Genomic DNA, 25,959 nt, shown 5'->3' on the forward strand with positions numbered 1-25,959 from the left:
ATAAGGGCGGCTGCTCAGTATTATAAATGTACACATCTGAGGCTTGTGTAGGACACCAGTCACACAGGTACGTGTGGTGCACAGTCTCCAGCTCACAGCCCGTTATTGACACCCGTAGTATTAGATCAGCCACCCCCTCCCACGGATGGTCGGTGTGTCACCAGTATTTTGCACTTGTGCTGCCCCCGCTGTTATCAGAGGGCTGCTGCGTCCTGTAGTGCATTAGTATTGTCACCTGCTGTCCGGGAGTACGGTGGACTTTTTTCTGTTTGCTTTTTGAAGTTTATGTCCTTCTTGGCCAGCTGCTTTTAACTCGTGCAACATAAATGTACTGTTAGAACCTTGCTCTTAGGTTTTTTTTTCCTTTGCTGGTCACATGACCTTGTTGGCCTATTTAAGCCTGCTCCGCCCTTCTGGCTTTGCTGGACTTCATTGTATTACTACTTTCTAGCTAGCCTTTGCTCTGTATCTTACTCTGTTAGTTTGCTTGGTCTACGGACCTCTATGTTCTATATATTTTGTTTGTTTGTCTGTCTGCTACTATTTCTGTTAGGAGGTGTCCCATATTCCTCCCAGTCCTTAGTACTTGTAGGGATTCCTTCCCCACATCTATAGGTCTCCGTACAGACTAGCTTAGGACTTTAGCAGGTCTGATCGCAGGATCAGGTCCCCTGTTACATCGTAGGGATTCAGCTGAGTTCTATCGTAGGGACAGATCTCCTCTCTTTCCTTAGCTCTGGTAGCAGAACATAACAGTAAGTCCAGCCTGCAAATTCTCTAAGGAAAGATTTTTCTGTTCCATCATGGTGTCGGTTCTGGATTTGGCTCATCGCCTGCAGGGACTCTCTCTGGAGGTGGCCGAGCTCCGTCAGCACGTGAGTAACTGTCCTGGAGCACATTTCTTGGAGCCTAAGGTATGTTTGCCGGATTTATTTTTTGGTGAACATCGAGAATTTTTTTCATTTAAAAATGCTTGCTTATTGTATTTTCGTTTGAGACCCAAGTCCTCTGGGGATGAATCCCAGCGCGTAGGGTTCATAATGTCACTTTTGCGCAAAGAGCCTCAGGAGTGGGCCTTTTCTTTGCAACCTAGTGATACATGCTTCAGATCAGTGGATAGTTTTTTTTCTGCTTTGGGACTATTATATGATGATCCTGACCGTGTTGCATCAGCTGAGACTGAGTTGAGACGTTTGAAACAGGGATCAGGTAATGTGGAAAAATATTGTACTCATTTCCGTCGTTGGTCTACTCAAATAGGGTGGAACGATTCTGCTCTGAAAAGTCTATTTCTTGCTGGGCTCAGTGAAAGGGTTAAAGACCTGCTAATTGCTTATCCTACATCTGAAGATTTGCAACAGGCTATGCAATTAGCTATACGGGTGGATAGGAGACTGCGTGCAAGGGTTAATGAGAGCAAATCCTCTGCTATGTCAGTTTCTGGTTATGAGAATGTGTGTACTAACAGTGGTGAACCGATGGAGATTGGATCGGTGGCACCTCGCTCTCAAGAAAAAGACCGTAGATTTTCTGAAGGCTTGTGTTTCTATTGCGGAAAATCTGGTCGTTTGATTAAAGGCTGTGAGCTTCGTATGAAGAAAGAAAAAAAAAATGGTCAGTCACGCCCGTATTGCCTGTTTAAATTCCAAGGGTGTATTTTTAGCTGCTTCCACGATTGCTCAGGAAAAATTAATGGAATTTCGGGTGTTTGTTGATTGTGGGTCTACTCTGAATGTAATTGATGGGGGATTCTTGGAAAGACTCAATTTAAAACCTGAACCTTTATCATCCCCCATTGCTGTGGTTTCTGTGGATGGCTCCCCTTTGAAGAATATTACTCTCAAGGTCTGTGAATTTCCTCTCACTATTAATGGTGTTCACCATGAGAAATTGGATTTGGTAGTGTTGAATAACTTGCCTTCTCCAGTAATATTGGGATTGCCCTGGTTAAAATTGCACAATCCTGTACTGGATTGGTCTACCAGTGAAATTAAATCCTGGAGCCATAAATGTTATGACAAGTGTTGTAACGGGCGTATTGCAGCTTTGGATAGGGGAGAATTGCCTGTTCCTATTCAGGATTTTTGGAGAGTTTTTTCTGAGAAGGAATCGCAGGTTTTGCCTCCCCATAGAGACTATGATTGTTCTATTGAATTTGTCCCTGGAGCGACTCTTCCTAAGAGTCGTTTATTTAACCTTACTATTCCTGAGAGGAAGGCTTTGGAGGAATACATACAGACAAGTTTGGCCGCCGGTCACATTAGGCCCTCTAAGTCTCCTGTGGCGGTTGGATTTTTTTTTGTAAAAAAAAAAGGACGGCGGTTTACGTCCTTGTCTGGATTTTCGTGAGATTAACAAAATTACGGTACGCAATCCTTACCCACTGCCATTGATTCCTGATCTGTTTAACCAGTTAATGGGGGCCAAGTGGTTTTCTAAAATTGACCTTAAGGGGGCATACAATCTGTTGCGCATGAAGGAGGGTGATGAATGGAAGACTGCTTTTAACACTCCTGTGGGTCATTTTGAGAATCTGTTGATGCCTTTTGGTCTCACTAATGCTCCTGCATTTTTTCAGAATCTTATTAATGACATCCTTAGACCTTTGATCGGCAAAAATGTGGTTGTGTATTTGGATGACATTTTGATTTATTCGCCGGATCTGGAGTCTCATTGGCGGAGCGTGCGTGAGGTATTACAGTTATTAATGGACAATTCGCTTTTTGCTAAGCTGGAGAAATGTGAGTTCGCTGTACAGAGAATTAGTTTTTTGGGCTACATTATCTCCAGCAAAGGTTTTGAGATGGATCCGGTTAAGGTTCAGGCTGTGCAGGAATGGCCTAGGCCTATTGGTTTGAAATCGATACAGAGGTTTTTTAGGTTTCGCCAATTATTACAGAAAATTCATAAAAATTTTTTCTAGTATTGTCAAACCTCTGACCGATCTCACCAGGAAAGGTGCTGATGCGGTTCAGTGGACTACTGAGGCCATTGAAGCTTTTGTGTATCTCAAGGAGAGGTTCACCTCTGCTCCCATCCTTATGCAGCCTGATGTTACTAGGCCGTTTTTGGTTGAGGTTGATGCTTCCTCTGTGGGGGTTGGCGCAGTATTGTCTCAGGATAACGGGGATGGATTACATCCCTGTGCCTTTTTTTCAAAAAAATTTTCGGAGACTGAACTGAATTACGATATTGGTAATCGGGAATTATTGGCTATTAAACTCGCATTTGAACACTGGCGCCACTTCTTGGAAGGTGCGGAATTTCCCGTTCAGGTTCTTACGGATCATAAAAATCTGATATATCTTGATGCTGCCAAGCGCCTGAATGCCCGTCAGGCTAGGTGGGCACTGTTTTTCTCGCGGTTTAATTTCTCCGTTACTTACATCCCTGGTACTAAGAATGTTAAGGCGGATGCCTTGTCTCGCAGTTTTTCTCCCATAGTCGGTGCTGAGAAAGAGGAGAACATTTTACAAGAAGGTGTTGTGATAGCTGCTTTGGACTCCGTTTTGGAAGATGAGATTCTTAAAGCACAGGAGAATGCCCCATCTAACACTCCTCATGGGAGGTTGTTTGTGCCTGGGACCTTTAGGAGAGATTTGTTTGTTGAGTGTCACGAATCTCGGTTGGCAGGTCATCCCGGAATCTCTGAGACCAAGAGACTGGTGGGTCGCAGTTTTTGGTGGCCTGGATGGCAGAAGGAAGTCATTAAGTGGGTGCGTCAATGTACTATATGTGCTAGATCTAAGTCCTCACATACTCCTGCTGCGGGGTTGCTTTGTCCTTTGGAGGTTCCCAGTGCTCCTTGGACACATTTGGCTATGGACTTTATAACTGACCTTCCCCCCTCTGAGGGTTTTACTGTCATCTGGGTGGTCGTGGACCGTTTTAGCAAGATGTGTCACTTGGTTCCCTTCGTCAAACTGCCCTGCGCTAAAACTCTCGCTAAGGCCTTTGTCAAGGAAATTGTCAGACTTCATGGCGTTCCTACTGACATTGTTTCTGATAGGGGTCCTCAGTTCGTGGCTCGTTTTTGGCGTGCCTTTTGTGACAGGTTGGGAGTTCATTTGTCGTTCTCGTCCGGATATCATCCTGAATCTAATGGCCAGACAGAAAGGAAAAACCAGGATGTTGAGCAGTTCTTGCGTTGTTTTGTGGCAGACAATCAAGAGGGGTGGTCTGAGTTTCTGCCACTTGCTGAATTTGCTCTGAACAATCATACATCTTCTTCTGCTGGTTGTTCGCCTTTTTTTTTGTTGTTCTGGGAGACATCCGTCGTTTGGGTCGTTCTCCAAGTTGGGATCTGCCGTGCCTGAGGAGGAGAATTTTTCCGGTGATTTGGAGAGAGTTTGGACGGATGTGCGTGGTAATCTTCAGGAGGCCAACAGAAAATCTAAGGACTACTTTGATAGGAAACGACAGGAGGTTTTGTTCGCTGTTGGTGACATGGTTTGGTTGTCCTCTAGGAATCTGCGGTTGAGGATTCCTTCTAAGAAATTGGGTCCCAAGTTTGTAGGGCCCTTTAAGGTGCTTCAGTTTGTCAACCAATCTGCTGTTAGGTTGGAGGTTCCTACCTCCTGGAGAATTAATCCGGTATTTCATGTCTCTCTGTTGAAAAAAGCTGTTGTATCGGATGGTGACGCCTCTGCCTCTGTTCCTCCGGTGGTGGAGGACGGGGAATATGAAATTTCTCGCATCCTTAACTCTAGACTGTATAGAGGTAGTTTGCAGTATCTTGTGGCCTGGAAAGGTTTCGGACCCGAGGATAACTCTTGGGTGAGGTCGGATGATGTTTCCACGTCCAGACTTATCAGAGCGTTTCACAGGAGATTTCCTGATAAGCCTGGTCCTAGGGGATCCGGAGGATCCTCTTAGAAGGGGGGGTACTGTTAGAACCTTGCTCTTAGGTTTTTTTTCCTTTGCTGGTCACATGACCTTCTTGGCCTATTTAGTCCTGCTCCGCCCTTCTGGCTTTGCTGGACTTCATTGTATAACTACTTTCTAGCTAGCCTGTGCTCTGTATCTAACTCTGTTAGTTTGCTTGGTCTACGGACCTCTATGTTCTATATATTTTGTTTGTTCGTCTGTCTGCTACTATTTCTGTTAGGAGGTGTCCCATATTCCTCCCAGTCCTTAGTACTTGTAGGGATTCCTTCCCCACATCTATAGGTCTCCGTACAGACTAGCTTAGGACTTTAGCAGGTCTGATCGCAGGATCAGGTTCCCTGTTACATCGTAGGGATTCAGCTGAGTTCTATCGTAGGGACAGATCTCCTCTCTTTCCTTAGCTCTGGTAGCAGAACATAATATGTACGATGATGTTAACACCGGACACCAGGGGCGTAAGAGGTCATTAAGCATCTAATCCACCAGATGAAGTTCCAAGGAACCGACCAGACCACAGAGAGGTCCTCGATAACCGGTCAACCTGCATCCGGGGGGAGGGGTTGACGGATAGCAGGGATGCAATGAGGGCCCTGTCAGCCAGCAGAGAAACGGATCTGCCAGACAACGCTGAGGCAGCCGGGGACCCGCCGGATAGCGGTGAGGCAGCCGGGGACCCGCCGGATGGCGGTGAGGCAGCCGGGGACCCGCCGGATGGCGGTGAGGCAGCTGGGGACCTGCCGGACAGCGATGAGGCAGCCGGGGACCTGCCGGACGGCGGTGAGGCAGAGAGGGACCTGCCGGACGGCGATGAGGCAGCCGGGGACCCGCCGAACAGCAGTGAGGCAGCCGGGGACCTGTCGGACAGCGCTGGGGCAGAGAGGGACCCACCGGACAGTGGTGAGGCAGCCGGGGACCCGCCGGACAGCGGTGAGGCAGAGAGGGACCCGCAGGACAGTGCTGAGGCAGCGAACTGTAGGATAGTCTTGGAAAAGTGAAGGACAGCAGAAAGAGACTAACTGACCTATACAAGGGAGGTCCTACATAAACCAGCTTCTTCCTGCTAACCCACCAGACACCAGGGAGGTCTCAAATAAGACTATCCCTCCCCCTGGACAGCGAGGAGGCCCCCAAAAGACACCGAATGGTCCTGGTTAGTAGGAAGACATTGTGTGTCTGATTGGTCTCCTCTTCTGGTTGCTGCTCCAGCTCTTCATGCTTTATACTGCAGCTCTGCTTGTTCAGATTGATGTGTAGCAGCAGGTCAGCACATGGAGAGATGGTGGTGAGGTTACTGGAGCTCCAGGAGAGGCAGCCTGATGGGGATTATAGTGCCAGAATCCATGTCCTCGTGCACCCAGCTCTCCGGGGGACGGATCGGCAGTGAGATCACACAGGAGTCCTCTCCTGGGTCCGCCGGCTACTCTTTATGACACTGATGCGAGGATTTATTGTGTGCGCCGCCTGCAGGCAAAACCGCGGCCAGACAGCAGCAGCAGCAGCACAGCTGGAGGGGCAGGAGCCGACATGTCCCACCCGGGGGAGCGTCACAGCAGGGGCGGGCAGGACCCACCGTGTCCGGGCGTGTAGTGTTCGTGCTCTGTGCAGTGATCGGTCTGTGCAGTGTGTGGTCTGTGCAGTGATCGCTCTGTGCAGTGTGTGGTCTGTGCAGTGATCGCTCTGTGCAGTGCCCGGTCTGTGCAGTGATCGCTCTGAGCAGTGTGTGGTCTGTGCAGTGTGGTCTGTGCAGTGATCGCTCTGTGCAGTGCCCGGTGTGTGCAGTGATCGCTCTGTGCAGTGTGGTCTGTGCAGTGATCGCTCTGAGCAGTGTGTGGTCTGTGCAGTGCCCGGTCTGTGCAGTGATCGCTCTGTGCAGTGTGGTCTGTGCAGTGTGGTCTGTGCAGTGATCGCTCTGTGCAGTGTGTGGTCTGTGCAGTGATCGCTCTGAGCAGTGTGTGGTCTGTGCAGTGATCGCTCTGTGCAGTGATCGCTCTGTGCAGTGCCCCGTCTGTGCAGTGATCGCTCTGTGCAGTGCCCCGTCTGTGCAGTGATCGCTCTGTGCAGTGCTCCCGCAGCCTGTGCTCATCTCCTGCCCGGGATCTGCTGGACATCGGGGGTCGCCTGCAGGTAAGACCCCGCTCTGAGGGGCGGTTTATAGCGGGGATTTCCAGCTGTTGCACAACTACAACTCCCATCATGTTCTGAGGACCGGGCTCGCTGAGGGTTGTAGTTTTGCAGGAGAGACAGTGTTGCTGGACGGTACAGACATCGAACAGATAAAAAGTTCTGCCACTTTCTGTCGTCAGTGAGTGGGGAGGTTGTTTCCATCCAGTGGTGAAATCCTGCAGGGACCGGACCCCACAGCTTCATGTGATCCAGTCTAGACCATCCCGAACTGATACATTGTAGCAAACTCTCAGCACAAAACAGAGCTTTGTGCAGACAGAGCAGTGTAATAGACCCTCAGGTGTGAGCTGTCCTGGCGCAGTGTGACAGACCCCCAGCTGTGAGCTGTCCTGGAGCAATGTGACAGACCCTCAGCTGTGAGAGGTCCTGGCGCGGTGTGACAGTGTGAGGATGGAGAAGAACGGAGGAACGTGGAGGAGGATGAGGACAGAAGAACCTAGGTTCTGGAGGAGCACCGAGGAACCTGGAGGAGGGAGAGGAGAGAGGGGTCTGGAGGAGGATTGAGGAGTCTGGAGAACAGAGACACATGGCTGAGGAATTTGGAGGTGGACTAAGGAACCTAGAAGAGGACAGAGTAACCTGGGGTCTGAAGGAGTATATAGCGGTTTGGAGGAGGACATAGGAGTCTGTAGGATGATGGAGAAGAACAGAGGAACCTGTATAAGGATGAGGACAGAAGAACCTAGGTTTTGGAGTAAGAGGAGGATGGAGGAGGATGGAAGAACCTGGAGAACAGAGAAACATGGCTGAGGAACCAGGAGGAGAACAGAGGGGTCTGTCAGAATCTGGAGGACACAAGAACCTAGGGTCTAGAGTAGGAGCAGAACAGAGAGGTCTGGAGGAGGGGGATGGAGGTGTTTGAAAGAGGAGAGGGACAGGGGGGTCTGGAGTAAGAGGACAGGAGAACCTGGGGTCATGAGAAGGAGGATGGAGATGTCTGGAGGAGGACAGAGGAACCTTGAGGAGAAAGTGGATAGAGGAAACTGGGGTCCGGAGTAGGAGGAGGGGTCTGAAGGAAGACTGAGGAATTTGGAAAAGGATGAAGACACCTGGAGGAGGAGGTGGATAGAGGAACCTGGGGTCTGGTAGGAGGAGGGGGACAGAGAGGTCTGAAGGAGGATTGAAAAATCTGGAAGAGGACAGAGGAACTTGGAGAAAGACAGAGGAGTAGGACAAGAGGGACCTGAAGGAGGAGGTGGACAGAAGGACCTGGAAGAGGAGTACAGAGGGACCAGAAAGAGGATGAGGATAAAAGAACCTGGAGGAGGACATCGGAACCTGGAAGACGGGAGGAGGAGGGAAACAGAAGTATCTGGAGGAAGAGGCAGGGGGACAGAGGAACCCTGAGGAAGAGGCAGGGGGACAGAGGAACCCGGAGGAAGAGGCAGGGGGACAGAGGAACCTGGAGGAAGAGGCAGGGGGACAGAGGAACCTGGAGGAAGAGGCAGGGGGACAGAGGAACCTGGAGGAAGAGGCGGGGAGACAGAGGAACCTGGAGGAAGAGGCAGGGGGACAGCGGAACCTGGAGGAAGAGGCAGGGGGACAGAGGAACCCGGAGGAAGAGGCAGGGGGACAGGGGAACCCCCGGAGGAAGAGGCAGGGGGACAGAGGAACCTGGAGGAAGAGGCAGGGGGACAGGGGAACCCGGAGGAAGAGGAGGGGTCCACAGGGGAACCCAGAGGAAGAGGAGGGGTCCACAGGGGAACCCGTAGATAGGGGACGGGGACGGAGGAACCTGGAGGAGGACATCGGAACCTGGAAGATAGGAGGAACCCAGAGGAAGCGGAGGGGGACAGAGGAACCTGGAGGAAGAGGAGGAGATGGGAACCTATAGCCAGACAAGGACAAAGCAATCTGGAGGAGGGGGGACGGTGGGACCTGTGCACTTCTGCCTGGGACTCTATAACATTGACAATGGGCGGACTGCGGACACCCATCGTCATCAGACAATACTCGCATCGTACCATGGAGACTTGAGGTTAGACAGGATCTGAGGATGTTGGGAGAGTAGCGAGGTGAGAAATGTACCAGACGCCCCAAACCTTGGAGAATTTCTGGGGGCAGCCCCTATTCTTGACCACTATACTCTCATAGAGTATCACTGCAGTTACAGGTTTTTCCGTTGGGGAGAGTGGGTTGTTTGTCCCCCATCCACCGGAGAAAAATTGCAATAAATGTTTCCCGCAGAATTATACGGTTTTGTGGGGGTGCATGGATTCTTCTGAAATGCCCAGTAACCGAACCTCCAGGGTCTGTGGGATGGGGGTCATCGGGACGTCCGCCAGTGCTTCTTCAAACAATGAATGCATGTAGAGACAACCCTATGTGACGTGCCAGCATTCGGGGTCTGGTGTACCCATCGGTGACACCTAATATGAGATATTTCCCCATTTTCTGCCGTCGTTGAGGAGATAAGTATTTATGCAGAAATATTAGAAACTGTCAGCAATCTTGTGGCCAGAACTTCCTCTTAGCCGAGCTCCTATAATTCAGGGAGCTCATGGCTGTACAGGGCCTGGACCTACACTGACCATGTAGGAGCTGCTGTTGGATCTCAGCTCTGAAGCTGCAGGATTGTGTTCTGTGCTCCTGGGTTCACACTCTGGTCTGCGCTGCTGATCAGCCACCAGAATTACTTGGATAGTGGTGGTTTAATAAGGAGCTGCCATGGTAGGAGATGAGGGCGTCCTCCAACAAATGGTGGCTGTTTCTACATATATAATCATCGCTGACTGCAGCCATCGCTGTGTCAGTCTGCACTGCTGTAGTGACATTCTATTCTTGAACATGGAGGCTCAGGATGAACACTATGTGCTCTAATGCTTGTGGGATTTAAATAGTTGTGTTTCTTTATCTCCTAGGTTTTCCTGTGAACTATAGAATATCTTTGACTTGATCATGAGGGTCCTTCTGCCCGCTGAGCTCCTAATGGGGGTAATCGCCCTGCTGCACCCAGCCTCAGGATTTCCTTTTATTCTCACCCAGTTGAGCACCCGTAAAAGTAGCTGCAAGCCGGTCCCGAGCAGTATGATGCTGTGCCATGGGGTGGGCTACAGCGAGATGCGTCTGCCCAACCTGCTAGGACATGACACCATGAAAGAGGTTCTGCAGCAGGCAGGCTCCTGGGTCCCTCTTCTCACCAAACAGTGCCATTCAGACACCAAGAAGTTCCTGTGCTCGCTGTTTGCCCCGGTGTGCCTCAGTGACCTGGAGGAAGCCATTCATCCCTGTCGATCCCTATGTGAGGAGGTCCGAGACGGCTGCACACCCGTGATGGCTGCTTTCGGGTTTCCGTGGCCGGAGATGTTTAACTGCTCCCAGTTTCCAGAAGGGAACGAGCTGTGTGTGCCCCCTGCTGGCATGGAGGACAAGATGCCAGTGTTAAAGGAAGGTAAGTGGCCATGTGGATGTGAGTGTGGCCTGGTCAGTAGGTGGCTGGGAGGATGTGAGCGTGGCTCGGCGGGTAGGTGGCTGGGAGGCTATGACTGTGGCACGGTCAGTAGGTGGCTGGGAGGATATGAGTGTGGCCCGGTCAGTAGGTGGCTGGGAGGATGTGAGCGTGGCACGGCCGGTAGGTGGCTGGGGGGATGTGAGCGTAGCACGGCCGGTAGGTGGCTGGGAGGATGTGAGCGTGGCACGGCTGGTAGGTGGATGTGAGCGTGGCACGGCCGGTAGGTGGCTGGGAGGATGTGAGCGTGGCACGGCTGGTAGGTGGATGTGAGCGTGGAACGACTGGTAGGTGGCTGGGAGGATATGAGCGTGGCACGGTCGGTAGGCGGCTGGGGGGATGTGAGCGTGGCACGGCCGGTAGGCGGCTGGGGGGATGTGAACGTGGCAAGGCCGGTAGGTGGATGTGAGCGTGGCACGGCTGGTAGGTGGATGTGAGCGTGCCATGGCTGGTAGGTGGATGTGAGCGTGGCACGGCCGGTAGGTGTCTGGGTGGATGTAAGCGTGGCACGGCCGGTAGGCGGCTGGGAGGATGTGAGCGTGGCACGACTGGTAGGTGGCTGGGTGGATGTAAGCGTGGCACGGCCGGTAGGTGGCTGGGAGGATGTGAGTGTGGCACGGCAGGTAGCTGGGAGGATGTGAGCGTGGCACGGCCGGCAGGTGGCTGGGGGATGTGAGCGTGGCACGGCCGGTAGGTGGCTGGGGGATGTGAGCGTGGCATGTCCGGTAGGTGGCTGGGAGGATGTGAGCGTGGCACGGCTGGTAGGTGGCTGGGAGGATGTGAGCGTGGCACGGCTGGTAGGTGGCTGGGGGATGTGAGCGTGGCTCGGCCGGCAGGTGGCTGGGTGGATGTGAGTGTGGCATGGCTGGTAGGTGGCTGGGTGGATGTGAGTGTGGCACGGCCGGTAGGTGGCTGGGAGGATGTGAGCGTGGCACGGCCGGCAGGTGGCTGGGAGGATGTGAGCGTGGCACGGCCGGTAGGTGGCTGGGAGGATGTGAGCATGGCACGGCTGGTAGGTGGATGTGAGCGTGGCATGGCCGGTAGGTGGCTGGGTGGATGTGAGTGTGGCACGGCTGGTAGGTGGCTGGGTGGATGTGAGTATGGCACGGCTGGGAGGATGTGAGCGTGGCACGACTGGTAGGTGGCTGGGTGGATGTGAGCGTGGCACGGCTGGTAGGTGGATGTGAGCGTGGCACGACTGGTAGGTGGCTGGGTGGATGTGAGCGTGGCACGGCTGGTAGGTGGCTGGGTGGATGTCAGCGTGGCACAGCCGGTAAGTGGTTGGGAGGATGTGAGCGTGGCAAGGCTGGTAGGTGGATGTGAACGTGGCACGGTCAGTAGGTGGCTGGGAGGATGTGAGCGTGGCTCGGCCGGTAGGTGGCTGGGGGATGTGAGCGTGGCTCGGCCGGCAGGTGGCCGGGGGATGTGAGCGTGGCTCGGCAGGTGGCTGGGGGATGTGAGCGTGGCTCAGCCGGTAGGTGGCTGGGGGATGTGAGCGGGCACGGTCAGTAGGTGGCTGGGAGGATATGAGCGTGGCACGGCTGGTAGGTGGATGTGAGCGTGGCACGGCCGGTAGGTGGCTGGAGGATGTGAGCGTGGCACGGCTGACAGGTGGCTGGAGGATGTGAGCGTGGCTCAGCCGGTAGGTGGCTGGGGGATGTGAGTGGGCACGGTCAGTAGGTGGCTGGGAGAATATGAGCGTGGCACGGCCGGTAGGTGGCTGGAGGATGTGAGCGTGGCACGGCTGGTAGGTGGCTGGAGGATGTGAGCGTGGCACGGCTGACAGGTGGCTGGAGGATGTGAGCGTGGCTCGGCCGGTAGGTGGCTGGGGGAGATGTGAGTGTGGCATGGCTGGTAGGTGGCTGGAGGATGTGAGCGTGGCTCGGCCGGTAGGTGGCTGGAGGATGTAAGCGTGGCTTGGCCGGCAGGTGGCTGGGGGATGTGAGCGTGCCACGGCCGGTAGGTGGCTGGAGGATGTGAGCGTGGCACGGCCGGTAGTTGGCTGGAGAGTGTGATTGTGGCACGGCCGGTAAGTGGCTGGGGGAGATGTGAGTGTGGCACGGCCGACAGGTGGCTGGAGGAGATGTGAGTGTGGCATGGTTGGTAGGTGGATGTTAACGTGTCACAGCCAGTAGGTGGCTGGGGGATGTGAGCGTGGCACGGTCAGTAGGTGGCTGGGAGGATATGAGCGTGGCGCGGCTGGTAGGGGGATGTGAGTGTGGCACGGCCTGTAGGTGGCTGGGAGGATGTGAGCATGGCACGGCTGGTAGGCGGATGTTAACGTGTCACAGCCAGAAGGTGGCTGGAGGATGTGAGCGTGGCACGGCTGACAGGTGGCTGGAGGACGTGAACGTTGCACGGCCGGTAGGTGGCTGGAGGATGTGAGCGTGGCTCGGCCGGCAGGTGGCTGGAGGATGTGAGCGTGGCACGGCCAGTAAGTGGCTGGAGGATGTGAGCATGGCTTGGCCGGTAGGTGGCTGAGGGAGATGTGAGTGTGGCATGGCTAATAGGTGGCTGGAGGATGTGAGCGTGGCGTGGCTGGTAGGATGTGAGCGTGGCACGGTTGGTCTGTGGCTGGGGGGATGTGAGCGTGGCACGGCAGGTGGCTGGGGGGATGTGAGCGTGGTAGGGTTGGTCGGTGGCTGGGGGGATGTGAGCGTGGCTCAGCTGGCAGGTGGCTGGAAGATGTGAGCGTGGCACGGCCGGCGGGTGGCTGGAGGATGTGAGCGTGGCTCAACCGGTAGGTGGCTGGGGGAGATGTGAGTGTGGCATGGCTGGTAGGTGGCTGGAGGATGTGAGCGTGGCGTGGCTGGGAGGATGTGAGCGTGGCACGGCCGGTAGGTGGCTGGAGGACGTGAGCATGGCACGGTCAGTAGGTGACTGGGAGGATGTGAGCGTGGCATGGTTGGTCGGTGGCTGGGGATGTGAGCGTGGCACGGCAGGTGGCTGGGGGGATGTGAGCGTGGCACGGCACGTGGCTGGGGGATGTGAGCGTGGCACGGCAGGTGGCTGGGGGGATGTGAGCGTGGCACGGTTGGTCGGTGGCTGGGGGGATGTGAGCGTGTAACGGTTGGTCGGTGGCTGGGGGGATGTGAGCGTGGCACGGTTGGTCGGTGGCTGGGGGGATGTGAGCGTGGCACGGTTGGTCGGTGGCTGGGGGGATGTGAGCGTGGCACGGTTGGTCGGTGGCTGGGGGGATGTGAGCGTGGCACGGCCGGTAGGTGGCTGGGGGGATGTGAGCGTGGCTCGGCCGGTAGGTGGCTGGAGGATGTGAGCGTGGCTCGGCCGGTAGGTGGCTGGAGGATGTGAGCGTGGCACGGTTGGTCGGTGGCTGGGGGGATGTGAGCGTGTAACGGTTGGTCGGTGGCTGGGGGGATGTGAGCGTGGCACGGTTGGTCGGTGGCTGGGGGGATGTGAGCGTGGCACGGTTGGTCGGTGGCTGGGGGGATGTGAGCGTGGCACGGTTGGTCGGTGGCTGGGGGGATGTGAGCGTGGCACGGCCGGTAGGTGGCTGGGGGGATGTGAGCGTGGCTCGGCCGGTAGGTGGCTGGAGGATGTGAGCGTGGCACGGTTGGTCGGTGGCTGGGAGGGTGTGAGCGTGGCACGGTTGGTCGGTGGCTGGGGGGATGTGAGCTTGGCACGGTTGGTCGGTGGCTGGGGGGATGTGAGCGTGGCACGGTTGGTCGGTGGCTGGGAGGGTGTGAGCGTGGCACGGTTGGTCGGTGGCTGAGGGGATGTAAGCGTGACACGGTTGGTCGGTGGCTGGGGGGATGTGAGCGTGGCTCGGCCGGTAGGTGGCTGGAGGATGTGAGCGTGGCACGGTTGGTCGGTGGCTGGGAGGGTGTGAGCGTGGCATGGTTGGTCGGTGGCTGGGGGGATGTGAGCTTGGCACGGTTGGTCGGTGGCTGGGAGGGTGTCAGCTTGGCACGGTTGGTCGGTGGCTGGGAGGGTGTGAGCGTGGCACGGTTGGTCGGTGGCTGGGGGGATGTGAGCGTGGCACGGTTGGTCGGTGGCTGGGGGGATGCGAGCGTAGCACGGTTGGTCGGTGGCTGGGGGGATGCGAGCGTGGCACGGTTGGTCGGTGGCTGGGGGGATGCGAGCGTGGCACGGTTGGTCGGTGGCTGGGGGGATGCGAGCGTGGCACGGTTGGTCGGCTGGGGGGATGTGAGCGTGGCACGGTTGGTCGGCTGGGGGGATGTGAGCGTGGCACGGTTGGTCGGTGGCTGGGGGGATGTGAGCGTGGCACGGTTGGTCGGTGGCTGGGGGGATGTGAGCGTGGCACGGTTGGTCGGTGGCTGGGGGGATGTGAGCGTGGCACGGTTGGTCGGTGGCTGGGGGGATGTGAGCGTGGCACGGTTGGTCGGTGGCTGGGGGGATGTGAGCGTGGCACGGTTGGTCGGTGGCTGGGGGGATGTGAGCGTGGCACGGTTGGTCGGTGGCTGGGGGGATGTGAGCGTGGCACGGTTGGTCGGTGGCTGGGGGGATGTGAGCGTGGCACGGTTGGTCGGTGGCTGGGGGGATGTGAGCGTGGCACGGTTGGTCGGTGGCTGGGGGGATGTGAGCGTGGCACGGTTGGTCGGTGGCTGGGGGGATGTGAGCGTGGCACGGTTGGTCGGTGGCTGGGGGGATGTGAGCGTGGCACGGTTGGTCGGTGGCTGGGGGATGTGAGCGTGGCACGGTTGGTCGGTGGCTGGGGGGATGTGAGCGTGGCACGGTTGGTCGGTGGCTGGGGGGATGTGAGCGTGGCACGGTTGGTCGGTGGCTGGGGGGATGTGAGCGTGGCACGGTTGGTCGGTGGCTGGGGGGATGTGAGCGTGGCTCGGCCGGCACCTGTCCATCATTTTCCTGATCCCCTCCCGTCTGGTTTCAGAAGCCCCGTGCTCCGCTTGTCACAGCCCCGCTGACACGGAGAAGGAGTTCCTGCAGGATTTCTGCTCTCGGGACTTTGGTAAGTTGTTACAAATAAATCTGCGGATCTGTGAATCCAGACAATGATAATAAAGGAAACCTCTGCCCCGGCCGCTCCGGACTCCAGACAAAACCTGTAGATGGGATACGATTAGACCCAATAGACCGACCCATAGATGATCAGACAGGAGCCCAGGAGGGGCGAGAGCGGACCCCAGACTGCCCCCTGCTGTACAGAGCGGAGTCATGTGACTTCTCTCTACTCTGTTGAATGGCTGAGAGGTGACTTGGAGGAGCGAGTGGGGGCAGCGGCCAATCACCTGACAGCTTATTGGTGTGATGCATGAACAGTATCTAATCTTCTCCTGTGTGATACTGTCTGCTGAGCCGTGTATCTAATCCTATCCTGTGTGATACTGTCTGCTGAGCCGTGTATCTAATCCTATCCTGTGTGATACTGTCTGCTGAGCCGTGTATCTAATCCTATCCTGTGTGATACTGTCTGCTGAGCCGTGTATCTAATCCTCTCCTGTGTGATACTGTCTGCTGAGCCGTGTATCTAATCCTATCCTGTGTGATACTGTCTGCTGAGCCGTGTATCTAATCCTACCCTGTGTGATACTGTCTGCTGAGCCGTGTATCTAATCCTACCCTGTGTGATACTGTCTGCTGAGCCGTGTATCTAATCCTATCCTGTGTGATACTGTCTGCTGAGCCGTGTATCTAATCCTATCCTGTGTGATACTGTCTGCTGAGCCGTGTATCTAATCCTATCCTGTGTGATACTGTCTGCTGAGCCGTGTATCTAATCCTATCCTGTGTGATACTGTCTGCTGAGCCGTGTATCTAATCCTACCCTGTGTGATACTGTCTGCTGAGCTGTGTATCTAATCCTATCCTGTGTGATACTGTCTGCTGAGCCGTGTATCTAATCCTATCCTATGTGATACTGTCTGCTGAGCCGTGTATCTAATCCTATCCTGTGTGATACTGTGCTGAGCCGTGTATCTAATCCTATCCTGTGTGATACCGTCTGCTGAGCTGTGTATCTAATCCTCTCCTGTGTGATACTGTCTGCTGAGCCGTGTATCTAATCCTATCCCGTGTGATACTGTCTGCTGAGCTGTGTATCTAATCCTATCCTGTGTGATACTGTCTACTGAGCCGTGTATCTAATCCTCTCCTGTGTGATACTTTCTGCTGAGCTGTGTATCTAATCCTATCCTGTGTGATACTGTCTAATGAGCCGTGTATCTAATCCTCTCCTGTGTGATACTGTCTGCTGAGCCGTGTATATAATCCTCTCCTGTGTGATACTGTCTGCTGAGCCGTGTATCTAATCCTCTCCTGTGTGATACTGTCTGCTGAGCCGTGTATCTAATCCTATCCTGTGTGATACTGTCTGCTGAGCCGTGTATCTAATCCTATCCCGTGTGATACTGTCTGCTGAGCTGTGTATCTAATCCTATCCTGTGTGATACTGTCTGCTGAGCCGTGTATATAATCCTCTCCTGTGTGATACTGTCTGCTGAGCCGTGTATCTAATCCTCTCCTGTGTGATACTGTCTGCTGAGCCGTGTATCTAATCCTATCCTGTGTGATACTGTCTGCTGAGCCGTGTATCTAATCCCTCCTGTGTGATACTGTCTGCTGAGCCGTGTATCTAATCCTATCCTGTGTGATACTGTCTGCTGAGCCGTGTATCTAATCCTATCCTGTGTGATACTGTCTGCTGAGCCGTGTATCTAATCCTATCCTGTGTGATACTGTCTGCTGAGCCGTGTATCTAATCCTATCCTGTGTGATACTGTCTGCTGAGCCGTGTATCTAATCCTATCCTGTGTGATACTGTCTGCTGAGCCGTGTATCTAATCCTACCCTGTGTGATACTGTCTGCTGAGCTGTGTATCTAATCCTATCCTGTGTGATACTGTCTGCTGAGCCGTGTATCTAATCCTATCCTATGTGATACTGTCTGCTGAGCCGTGTATCTAATCCTATCCTGTGTGATACTGTGCTGAGCCGTGTATCTAATCCTATCCTGTGTGATACCGTCTGCTGAGCTGTGTATCTAATCCTCTCCTGTGTGATACTGTCTGCTGAGCCGTGTATCTAATCCTATCCCGTGTGATACTGTCTGCTGAGCTGTGTATCTAATCCTATTCTGTGTGATACTGTCTGCTGAGCCGTGTATCTAATCCTATCCTGTGTGATACTGTCTGCTGAGCTGTGTATCTAATCCTATCCTGTGTGATACTGTCTACTGAGCCGTGTATCTAATCCTCTCCTGTGTGATACTTTCTGCTGAGCTGTGTATCTAATCCTATCCTGTGTGATACTGTCTAATGAGCCGTGTATCTAATCCTCTCCTGTGTGATACTGTCTGCTGAGCCGTGTATATAATCCTCTCCTGTGTGATACTGTCTGCTGAGCCGTGTATCTAATCCTCTCCTGTGTGATACTGTCTGCTGAGCCGTGTATCTAATCCTATCCTGTGTGATACTGTCTGCTGAGCCGTGTATCTAATCCTATCCCGTGTGATACTGTCTGCTGAGCTGTGTATCTAATCCTATCCTGTGTGATACTGTCTGCTGAGCCGTGTATATAATCCTCTCCTGTGTGATACTGTCTGCTGAGCCGTGTATCTAATCCTCTCCTGTGTGATACTGTCTGCTGAGCCGTGTATCTAATCCTATCCTGTGTGATACTGTCTGCTGAGCCGTGTATCTAATCCCTCCTGTGTGATACTGTCTGCTGAGCCGTGTATCTAATCCTATCCTGTGTGATACTGTCTGCTGAGCCGTGTATATAATCCTCTCCTGTGTGATACTGTCTGCTGAGCCGTGTATCTAATCCTCTCCTGTGTGATACAGTCTGCTGAGCCGTGTATCTAATCCTCTCCTGTGTGATACTGTCTGCTGAGCCGTGTATCTAATCCTCTCCTGTGTGACACTGTCTGCTGAGCCGTGTATCTAATCCTCTCCTGTGTGATACTGTCTGCTGAGCCGTGTATCTAATCCTCTCCTGTGTGATACTGTCTGCTGAGCCGTGTATCTAATCCTATCCTGTGTGATACTGTCTGCTGAGCCGTGTATCTAATCCTATCCTGTGTGATACTGTCTGCTGAGCCGTGTATCTAATCCTATCCTGTGTGATACTGTCTGCTGAGCCGTGTATCTAATCCTCTCCTGTGTGATACTGTCTGCTGAGCCGTGTATCTAATCCTCTCCTGTGTGATACTGTCTGCTGAGCCGTGTATATAATCCTATCCTGTGTGATACTTTCTGCTGAGCTGTGTATCTAATCCTATCCTGTGTGATACTGTCTAATGAGCCGTGTATCTAATCCTCTCCTGTGTGATACTTTCTGCTGAGCCGTGTATCTAATCCTATCCTGTGTGATACTGTCTGCTGAGCCGTGTATATAATCCTCTCCTGTGTGATACTGTCTGCTGAGCCGTGTATCTAATCCTCTCCTGTGTGATACTGTCTGCTGAGCCGTGTATCTAATCCTATCCTGTGTGATACTGTCTGCTGAGCCGTGTATCTAATCCTATCCCGTGTGATACTGTCTGCTGAGCTGTGTATCTAATCCTATCCTGTGTGATACTGTCTGCTGAGCCGTGTATATAATCCTCTCCTGTGTGATACTGTCTGCTGAGCCGTGTATCTAATCCTCTCCTGTGTGATACTGTCTGCTGAGCCGTGTATCTAATCCTATCCTGTGTGATACTGTCTGCTGAGCCGTGTATCTAATCCCTCCTGTGTGATACTGTCTGCTGAGCCGTGTATATAATCCTATCCTGTGTGATACTGTCTGCTGAGCCATGTATCTAATCCTCTCCTGTGTGATACAGTCTGCTGAGCCGTGTATCTAATCCTATCCTGTGTGATACTGTCTGCTGAGCCGTGTATATAATCCTCTCCTGTGTGATACTGTCTGCTGAGCCGTGTATCTAATCCTCTCCTGTGTGATACAGTCTGCTGAGCCGTGTATATAATCCTCTCCTGTGTGATACTGTCTGCTGAGCCGTGTATATAATCCTCTCCTGTGTGATACTGTCTGCTGAGCCGTGTATCTAATCCTATCCTGTGTGATACTGTCTGCTGAGCCGTGTATCTAATCCTATCCTGTGTGATACTGTCTGCTGAGCCGTGTATCTAATCCTCTCCTGTGTGATACTGTCTGCTGAGCCGTGTATCTAATCCTCTCCTGTGTGATACTGTCTGCTGAGCCGTGTATATAATCCTATCCTGTGTGATACTGTCTGCTGAGCCGTGTATCTAATCCTATCCTGTGTGATACTGTCTGCTGAGCCGTGTATCTAATCCTCTCCTGTGTGATACTGTCTGCTGAGCCGTGTATCTAATCCTCTCCTGTGTGATACAGTCTGCTGAGCCGTGTATCTAATCCTATCCTGTGTGATACTGTCTGCTGAGCCGTGTATATAATCCTCTCCTGTGTGATACTGTCTGCTGAGCCGTGTATCTAATCCTCTCCTGTGTGATACAGTCTGCTGAGCCGTGTATCTAATCCTCTCCTGTGTGACACTGTCTGCTGAGCCGTGTATCTAATCCTCTCCTGTGTGATACTGTCTGCTGAGCCGTGTATCTAATCCTCTCCTGTGTGATACTGTCTGCTGAGCCGTGTATCTAATCCTATCCTGTGTGATACTGTCTGCTGAGCCGTGTATCTAATCCTATCCTGTGTGATACTGTCTGCTGAGCCGTGTATCTAATCCTATCCTGTGTGATACTGTCTGCTGAGCCGTGTATCTAATCCTCTCCTGTGTGATACTGTCTGCTGAGCCGTGTATCTAATCCTCTCCTGTGTGATACTGTCTGCTGAGCCGTGTATATAATCCTATCCTGTGTGATACTTTCTGCTGAGCCGTGTATCTAATCCTATCCTGTGTGATACTGTCTAATGAGCCGTGTATCTAATCCTCTCCTGTGTGATACTTTCTGCTGAGCTGTGTATCTAATCCTATCCTGTGTGATACTGTCTGCTGAGCCGTGTATATAATCCTCTCCTGTGTGATACTGTCTGCTGAGCCGTGTATCTAATCCTCTCCTGTGTGATACTGTCTGCTGAGCCGTGTATCTAATCCTATCCTGTGTGATACTGTCTGCTGAGCCGTGTATCTAATCCTATCCCGTGTGATACTGTCTGCTGAGCTGTGTATCTAATCCTATCCTGTGTGATACTGTCTGCTGAGCCGTGTATCTAATCCCTCCTGTGTGATACTGTCTGCTGAGCCGTGTATATAATCCTATCCTGTGTGATACTGTCTGCTGAGCCATGTATCTAATCCTCTCCTGTGTGATACAGTCTGCTGAGCCGTGTATCTAATCCTATCCTGTGTGATACTGTCTGCTGAGCCGTGTATATAATCCTCTCCTGTGTGATACTGTCTGCTGAGCCGTGTATCTAATCCTCTCCTGTGTGATACAGTCTGCTGAGCCGTGTATATAATCCTCTCCTGTGTGATACTGTCTGCTGAGCCGTGTATCTAATCCTATCCTGTGTGATACTGTCTGCTGAGCCGTGTATCTAATCCTATCCTGTGTGATACTGTCTGCTGAGCCGTGTATCTAATCCTCTCCTGTGTGATACTGTCTGCTGAGCCGTGTATCTAATCCTCTCCTGTGTGATACTGTCTGCTGAGCCGTGTATATAATCCTATCCTGTGTGATACTGTCTGCTGAGCCATGTATCTAATCCTCTCCTGTGTGATACTGTCTGCTGAGCCGTGTATCTAATCCTATCCTGTGTGATACTGTCTGCTGAGCCGTGTATATAATCCTATCCTGTGTGATACTGTCTGCTGAGCCGTGTATATAATCCTATCCTGTGTGATACTGTCTGCTGAGCCGTGTATCTAATCCCTCCTGTGTGATACTGTCTGCTGAGCCGTGTATATAATCCTATCCTGTGTGATACTGTCTGCTGAGCCATGTATCTAATCCTCTCCTGTGTGATACAGTCTGCTGAGCCGTGTATCTAATCCTATCCTGTGTGATACTGTCTGCTGAGCCGTGTATATAATCCTCTCCTGTGTGATACTGTCTGCTGAGCCGTGTATCTAATCCTCTCCTGTGTGATACAGTCTGCTGAGCCGTGTATATAATCCTCTCCTGTGTGATACTGTCTGCTGAGCCGTGTATATAATCCTATCCTGTGTGATACTGTCTGCTGAGCCGTGTATCTAATCCTATCCTGTGTGATACTGTCTGCTGAGCCGTGTATCTAATCCTCTCCTGTGTGATACTGTCTGCTGAGCCGTGTATCTAATCCTCTCCTGTGTGATACTGTCTGCTGAGCCGTGTATATAATCCTATCCTGTGTGATACTGTCTGCTGAGCCATGTATCTAATCCTCTCCTGTGTGATACTGTCTGCTGAGCCGTGTATCTAATCCTATCCTGTGTGATACTGTCTGCTGAGCCGTGTATCTAATCCTCTCCTGTGTGATACTGTCTGCTGAGCCGTGTATCTAATCCTATCCTGTGTGATACTGTCTAATGAGCCGTGTATCTAATCCTCTCCTGTGTGATACTGTCTAATGAGCCGTGTTTCTAATCCTCTCCTGTGTGATACTGTCTAATGAGCCGTGTATCTAATCCTCTCCTGTGTGATACTGTCTAATGAGCCGTGTTTCTAATCCTCTCCTGTGTGATACTGTCTGCTGAGCCCTGTATCTAATCCTCTCCTGTGTGATACTGTCTGCTGAGCCGTGTATCTAATCCTCTCCTGTGTGATACTGTCTAATGAGCCGTGTATATAATCCTATCCTGTGTGATACTGTCTGCTGAGCCGTGTATCTAATCCTCTCCTGTGTGATACTGTCTGCTGAGCCGTGTATCTAATCCTATCCTGTGTGATACTGTCTGCTGAGCTGTGTATCTAATCCTATGCTGTGTGATACTGTCTGCTGAGCCGTGTATCTAATCCTCTGTGATACTGTCTGCAGAGATGTGTATCTAATCCTCTCCTGTGTGATACTGTCTGTTGAGCCGTGTATCTAATCCTCTCCTGTGTGATACTGTCTGCTGAGCCGTGTAGCTAATCCTCTCCTGTGTGATACTGTCTGCTGAGCCATGTATCTAATCCTCTCCTGTGTGATAGTCTGCTGAGCTGTGTATCTAATCCTCTGTGATACTGTCTGCAGAGATGTGTATCTAATCCTCTCCTGTGTGATACTGTCTGCTGAGCCGTGTATCTAATCCTCTCCTGTGTGATAGTCTGCTGAGCTGTGTATCTAATCCTCTGTGATACTGTCTGCAGAGATGTGTATCTAATCCTCTCCTATGTGATACTGTCTGCTGAGCCGTGTATCTAATCCTATCCTGTGTGATACTTTCTGCTGAGCTGTGTATCTAATCCTCTCCTGTGTGATACTGTCTGCTGAGCAGTGTATCTAATCCTATCCTGTGTAATACTGTCTGCTGAGCCGTGTATCTAATCCTATCCTGTGTGATACTGTCTGCTGAGCCGTGTATCTAATCCTCTCCTGTGTGATACTGTCTGCTGAGCCGTGTATCTAATCCTCTCCTGTGTGATACTGTCTGCTGAGCCGTGTATCTAATCCTCTCCTGTGTGATACTGTCTAATGAGCCGTGTTTCTAATCCTCTCCTGTGTGATACTGTCTGCTGAGCCGTGTATCTAATCCTCTCCTGTGTGATACTGTCTGCTGAGCCGTGTATCTAATCCTCTCCTGTGTGATACTGTCTGCTGAGCCGTGTATCTAATCCTCTCCTGTGTGATACTGTCTGCTGAGCCGTGTATCTAATCCTCTCCTGTGTGATACTGTCTGCTGAGCCGTGTATCTAATCCTCTCCTGTGTGATACTGTCTGCTGAGCCGTGTATCTAATCCTATGCTGTGTGATACTGTCTGCTGAGCCGTGTATCTAATCCTCTCCTGTGTGATACTGTCTGCTGAGCTGTGTATCTAATCCTATCCTGTGTGATACTGTGTGCTGAGCCGTGTATCTAATCCTATCCTGTGTGATACTGTCTGCTGAGCCGTGTATCTAATCCTCTCCTGTGTGATACTGTCTGCTGAGCCGTGTATCTAATCCTCTCCTGTGTGATACTGTCTGCTGAGCCGTGTATATAATCATATCCTGTGTGATACTGTCTGCTGAGCCGTGTATCTAATCCTCTCCTGTGTGATACTGTCTGCTGAGCCGTGTATCTAATCCTATGCTGTGTGATACTGTCTGGTGAGCCGTGTATCTAATCCTCTCCTGTGTGATACTGTCTGCTGAGCTGTGTATCTAATCCTCTCCTGTGTGATACTGTCTGCTGAGCTGTGTATCTAATCCTCTGTGATACTGTCTGCAGAGATGTGTATCTAATCCTCTCCTGTGTGATACTGTCTGCTGAGCCGTGTATCTAATCCTATCCTGTGTGATACTGTCTGCTGAGCCGTGTATCTAATCCTCTCCTGTGTGATACTGTCTGCTGAGCCGTGTATCTAATCCTCTCCTGTGTGATACTGTCTGCTGAGCCGTGTATCTAATCCTCTCCTGTGTGATACTGTCTGCTGAGCCGTGTATCTAATCCTATGCTGTGTGATACTGTCTGCTGAGCCGTGTATCTAATCCTCTCCTGTGTGATACTGTCTGCTGAGCCGTGTATCTAATCCTATGCTGTGTGATACTGTCTGCTGAGCCGTGTATCTAATCCTCTCCTGTGTGATACTGTCTGCTGAGCCGTGTATCTAATCCTCTCCTGTGTGATACTGTCTGCTGAGCTGTGTATCTAATCCTCTCCTGTGTGATACTGTCTGCTGAGCTGTGTATCTAATCCTCTGTGATACTGTCTGCAGAGATGTGTATCTAATCCTCTCCTATGTGATACTGTCTGCTGAGCCGTGTATCTAATCCTATCCTGTGTGATACTGTCTGCTGAGCCGTGTATCTAATCCTCTCCTGTGTGATACTGTCTGCTGAGCTGTGTACCTAATCCTCTCCTGTGTGATACTGTCTGCTGAGCCGTGTACCTAATCCTATCCTGTGTGATACTGACTGCTGAGCCGTGTATCTAATCCTCTCCTGTGTGATACTGACTGCTGAGCCGTGTATCTAATCCTCTCCTGTGTGATACTGTCTGCTGAGCCGTGTATCTAATCCTCTCCTGTGTGATACTGACTGCTGAGCCGTGTATCTAATCCTCTCCTGTGTGATACTGTCTGCTGAGCCGTGTATCTAATCCTCTCCTGTGTGATACTGACTGCTGAGCCGTGTATCTAATCCTCTCCTGTGTGATACTGACTGCTGAGCCGTGTATCTAATCCTCTCCTGTGTGATACTGTCTGCTGAGCTGTGTATCTAATCCTCTCCTGTGTGATACTGTCTGCTGAGCCGTGTATCTAATCCTCTCCTGTGTGATACTGTCTGCTGAGCCGTGTATCTAATCCTCTCCTGTGTGATACTGTCTGCTGAGCCGTGTATCTAATCCTCTCCTGTGTGATACTGTATGCTGAGCCGTGTATCTAATCCTCTCCTGTGTGATACTGTCTGCTGAGCCGTGTATCTAATCCTCTCCTGTGTGATACTGTCTGCTGAGCCGTGTATCTAATCCTCTCCTGTGTGATACTGTCTGCTGAGCCGTGTATCTAATCCTATCCTGTGTGATACTGTCTGCTGAGCCGTGTATCTAATCCTCTCCTGTGTGATACTGTCTGCTGAGCCGTGTATCTAATCCTCTCCTGTGTGATACTGTCTGCTGAGCCGTGTATCTAATCCTCTCCTGTGTGATACAGCCTGAGGGCCGCTCAGCACTACTTCCCCATCATCTCCTGGTTGTTGCTCTCGTCCTCAGCTATGAAGGTGACTCTGCGCTCGGTGTCCTCGGTGGAGGGGGACGTTCTGGTGGTCCCGGAGGCGAGGAGCCGGACGGTGTATAAGGCCAGGGGCTGGACGGAGGAGGAGCTGAGGAGGACGGTCCTGTGGCTGACGGACGGTGATAACTGCGTGTGCCCGGAGCTGCAGGAGCCGGGGGCCACGGTGCTGGTCATGGGGCATCGGGCGGACGACCGGCTCGTTATCTCCTGGGTCAGGAAATGGCAGAAGAGCGAAAAGGAAATGAAGAAATTCTCCAGGACGGTGCGGAAGCTCCAGTGTTAGACCCAGCGCAGGAGGGGGACACCCATCATGCTCTAAAGCCACTCTCATCATCCTCACCAGGGCCTGGACCATGACCCTGATCATTATAATGTCCCCGCCTACTCATCATCATAGCTCCTCCCTATAGGATGTCACAGTGGGCGTGGCCATTATGGGAGGGGCCTGTTTATAGTTCTGGAGGCAGAAAAACAGAACAAAAATATATATATATATTTTTTTTTTCGTTCTCTGAGCGCCGCTGCCTCCAGTGGCCACGATCAGTATTTTTACTCCTTGCCGCCCATGTTTCCTGCCCTGATCAGATGATCACTGTGGGAGGAGCCTGTGTACCGCGCCTCCTGCGGAAACTTATCTGTTCAGGATTTGAATTATTTAAGAAAAAAAAGAGGCTCATTTAA

At 52.4% G+C, this 25,959-nt stretch overlaps 1 protein-coding gene across 4 annotated transcripts; it reads left to right on the forward strand.

Moving 5' to 3' along the window:
* The first annotated feature begins 701 nt into the window (after positions 1 to 701).
* LOC141189807 (secreted frizzled-related protein 2-like) lies at positions 702 to 25,959 on the forward strand. 4 transcript variants are annotated; one of them, XM_073661174.1, is made up of 4 exons: positions 702 to 875; positions 9,933 to 10,462; positions 15,390 to 15,467; positions 25,257 to 25,959. In XM_073661174.1, the coding sequence occupies exons 2-4, from the start codon at positions 9,970 to 9,972 to the stop codon at positions 25,559 to 25,561; spliced, it is 876 nt and encodes a 291-aa protein (XP_073517275.1). In that variant the 5' UTR covers positions 702 to 875; positions 9,933 to 9,969; the 3' UTR covers positions 25,562 to 25,959. The 4 variants fall into 4 exon arrangements, with proteins under 4 accessions (XP_073517275.1, XP_073517274.1, XP_073517273.1 ...); XM_073661173.1 differs by lacking the exon at positions 702 to 875 and adding an exon at positions 5,958 to 6,037; XM_073661172.1 differs by lacking the exon at positions 702 to 875 and adding an exon at positions 6,789 to 7,011.

Source organism: Phyllobates terribilis, unplaced genomic scaffold, assembly GCF_046119375.1.
Source record: "Phyllobates terribilis strain yellow unplaced genomic scaffold, ASM4611937v1 Scaffold_2__4_contigs__length_985480577, whole genome shotgun sequence".
Taxonomy (NCBI): Eukaryota; Metazoa; Chordata; class Amphibia; order Anura; family Dendrobatidae; genus Phyllobates; species Phyllobates terribilis.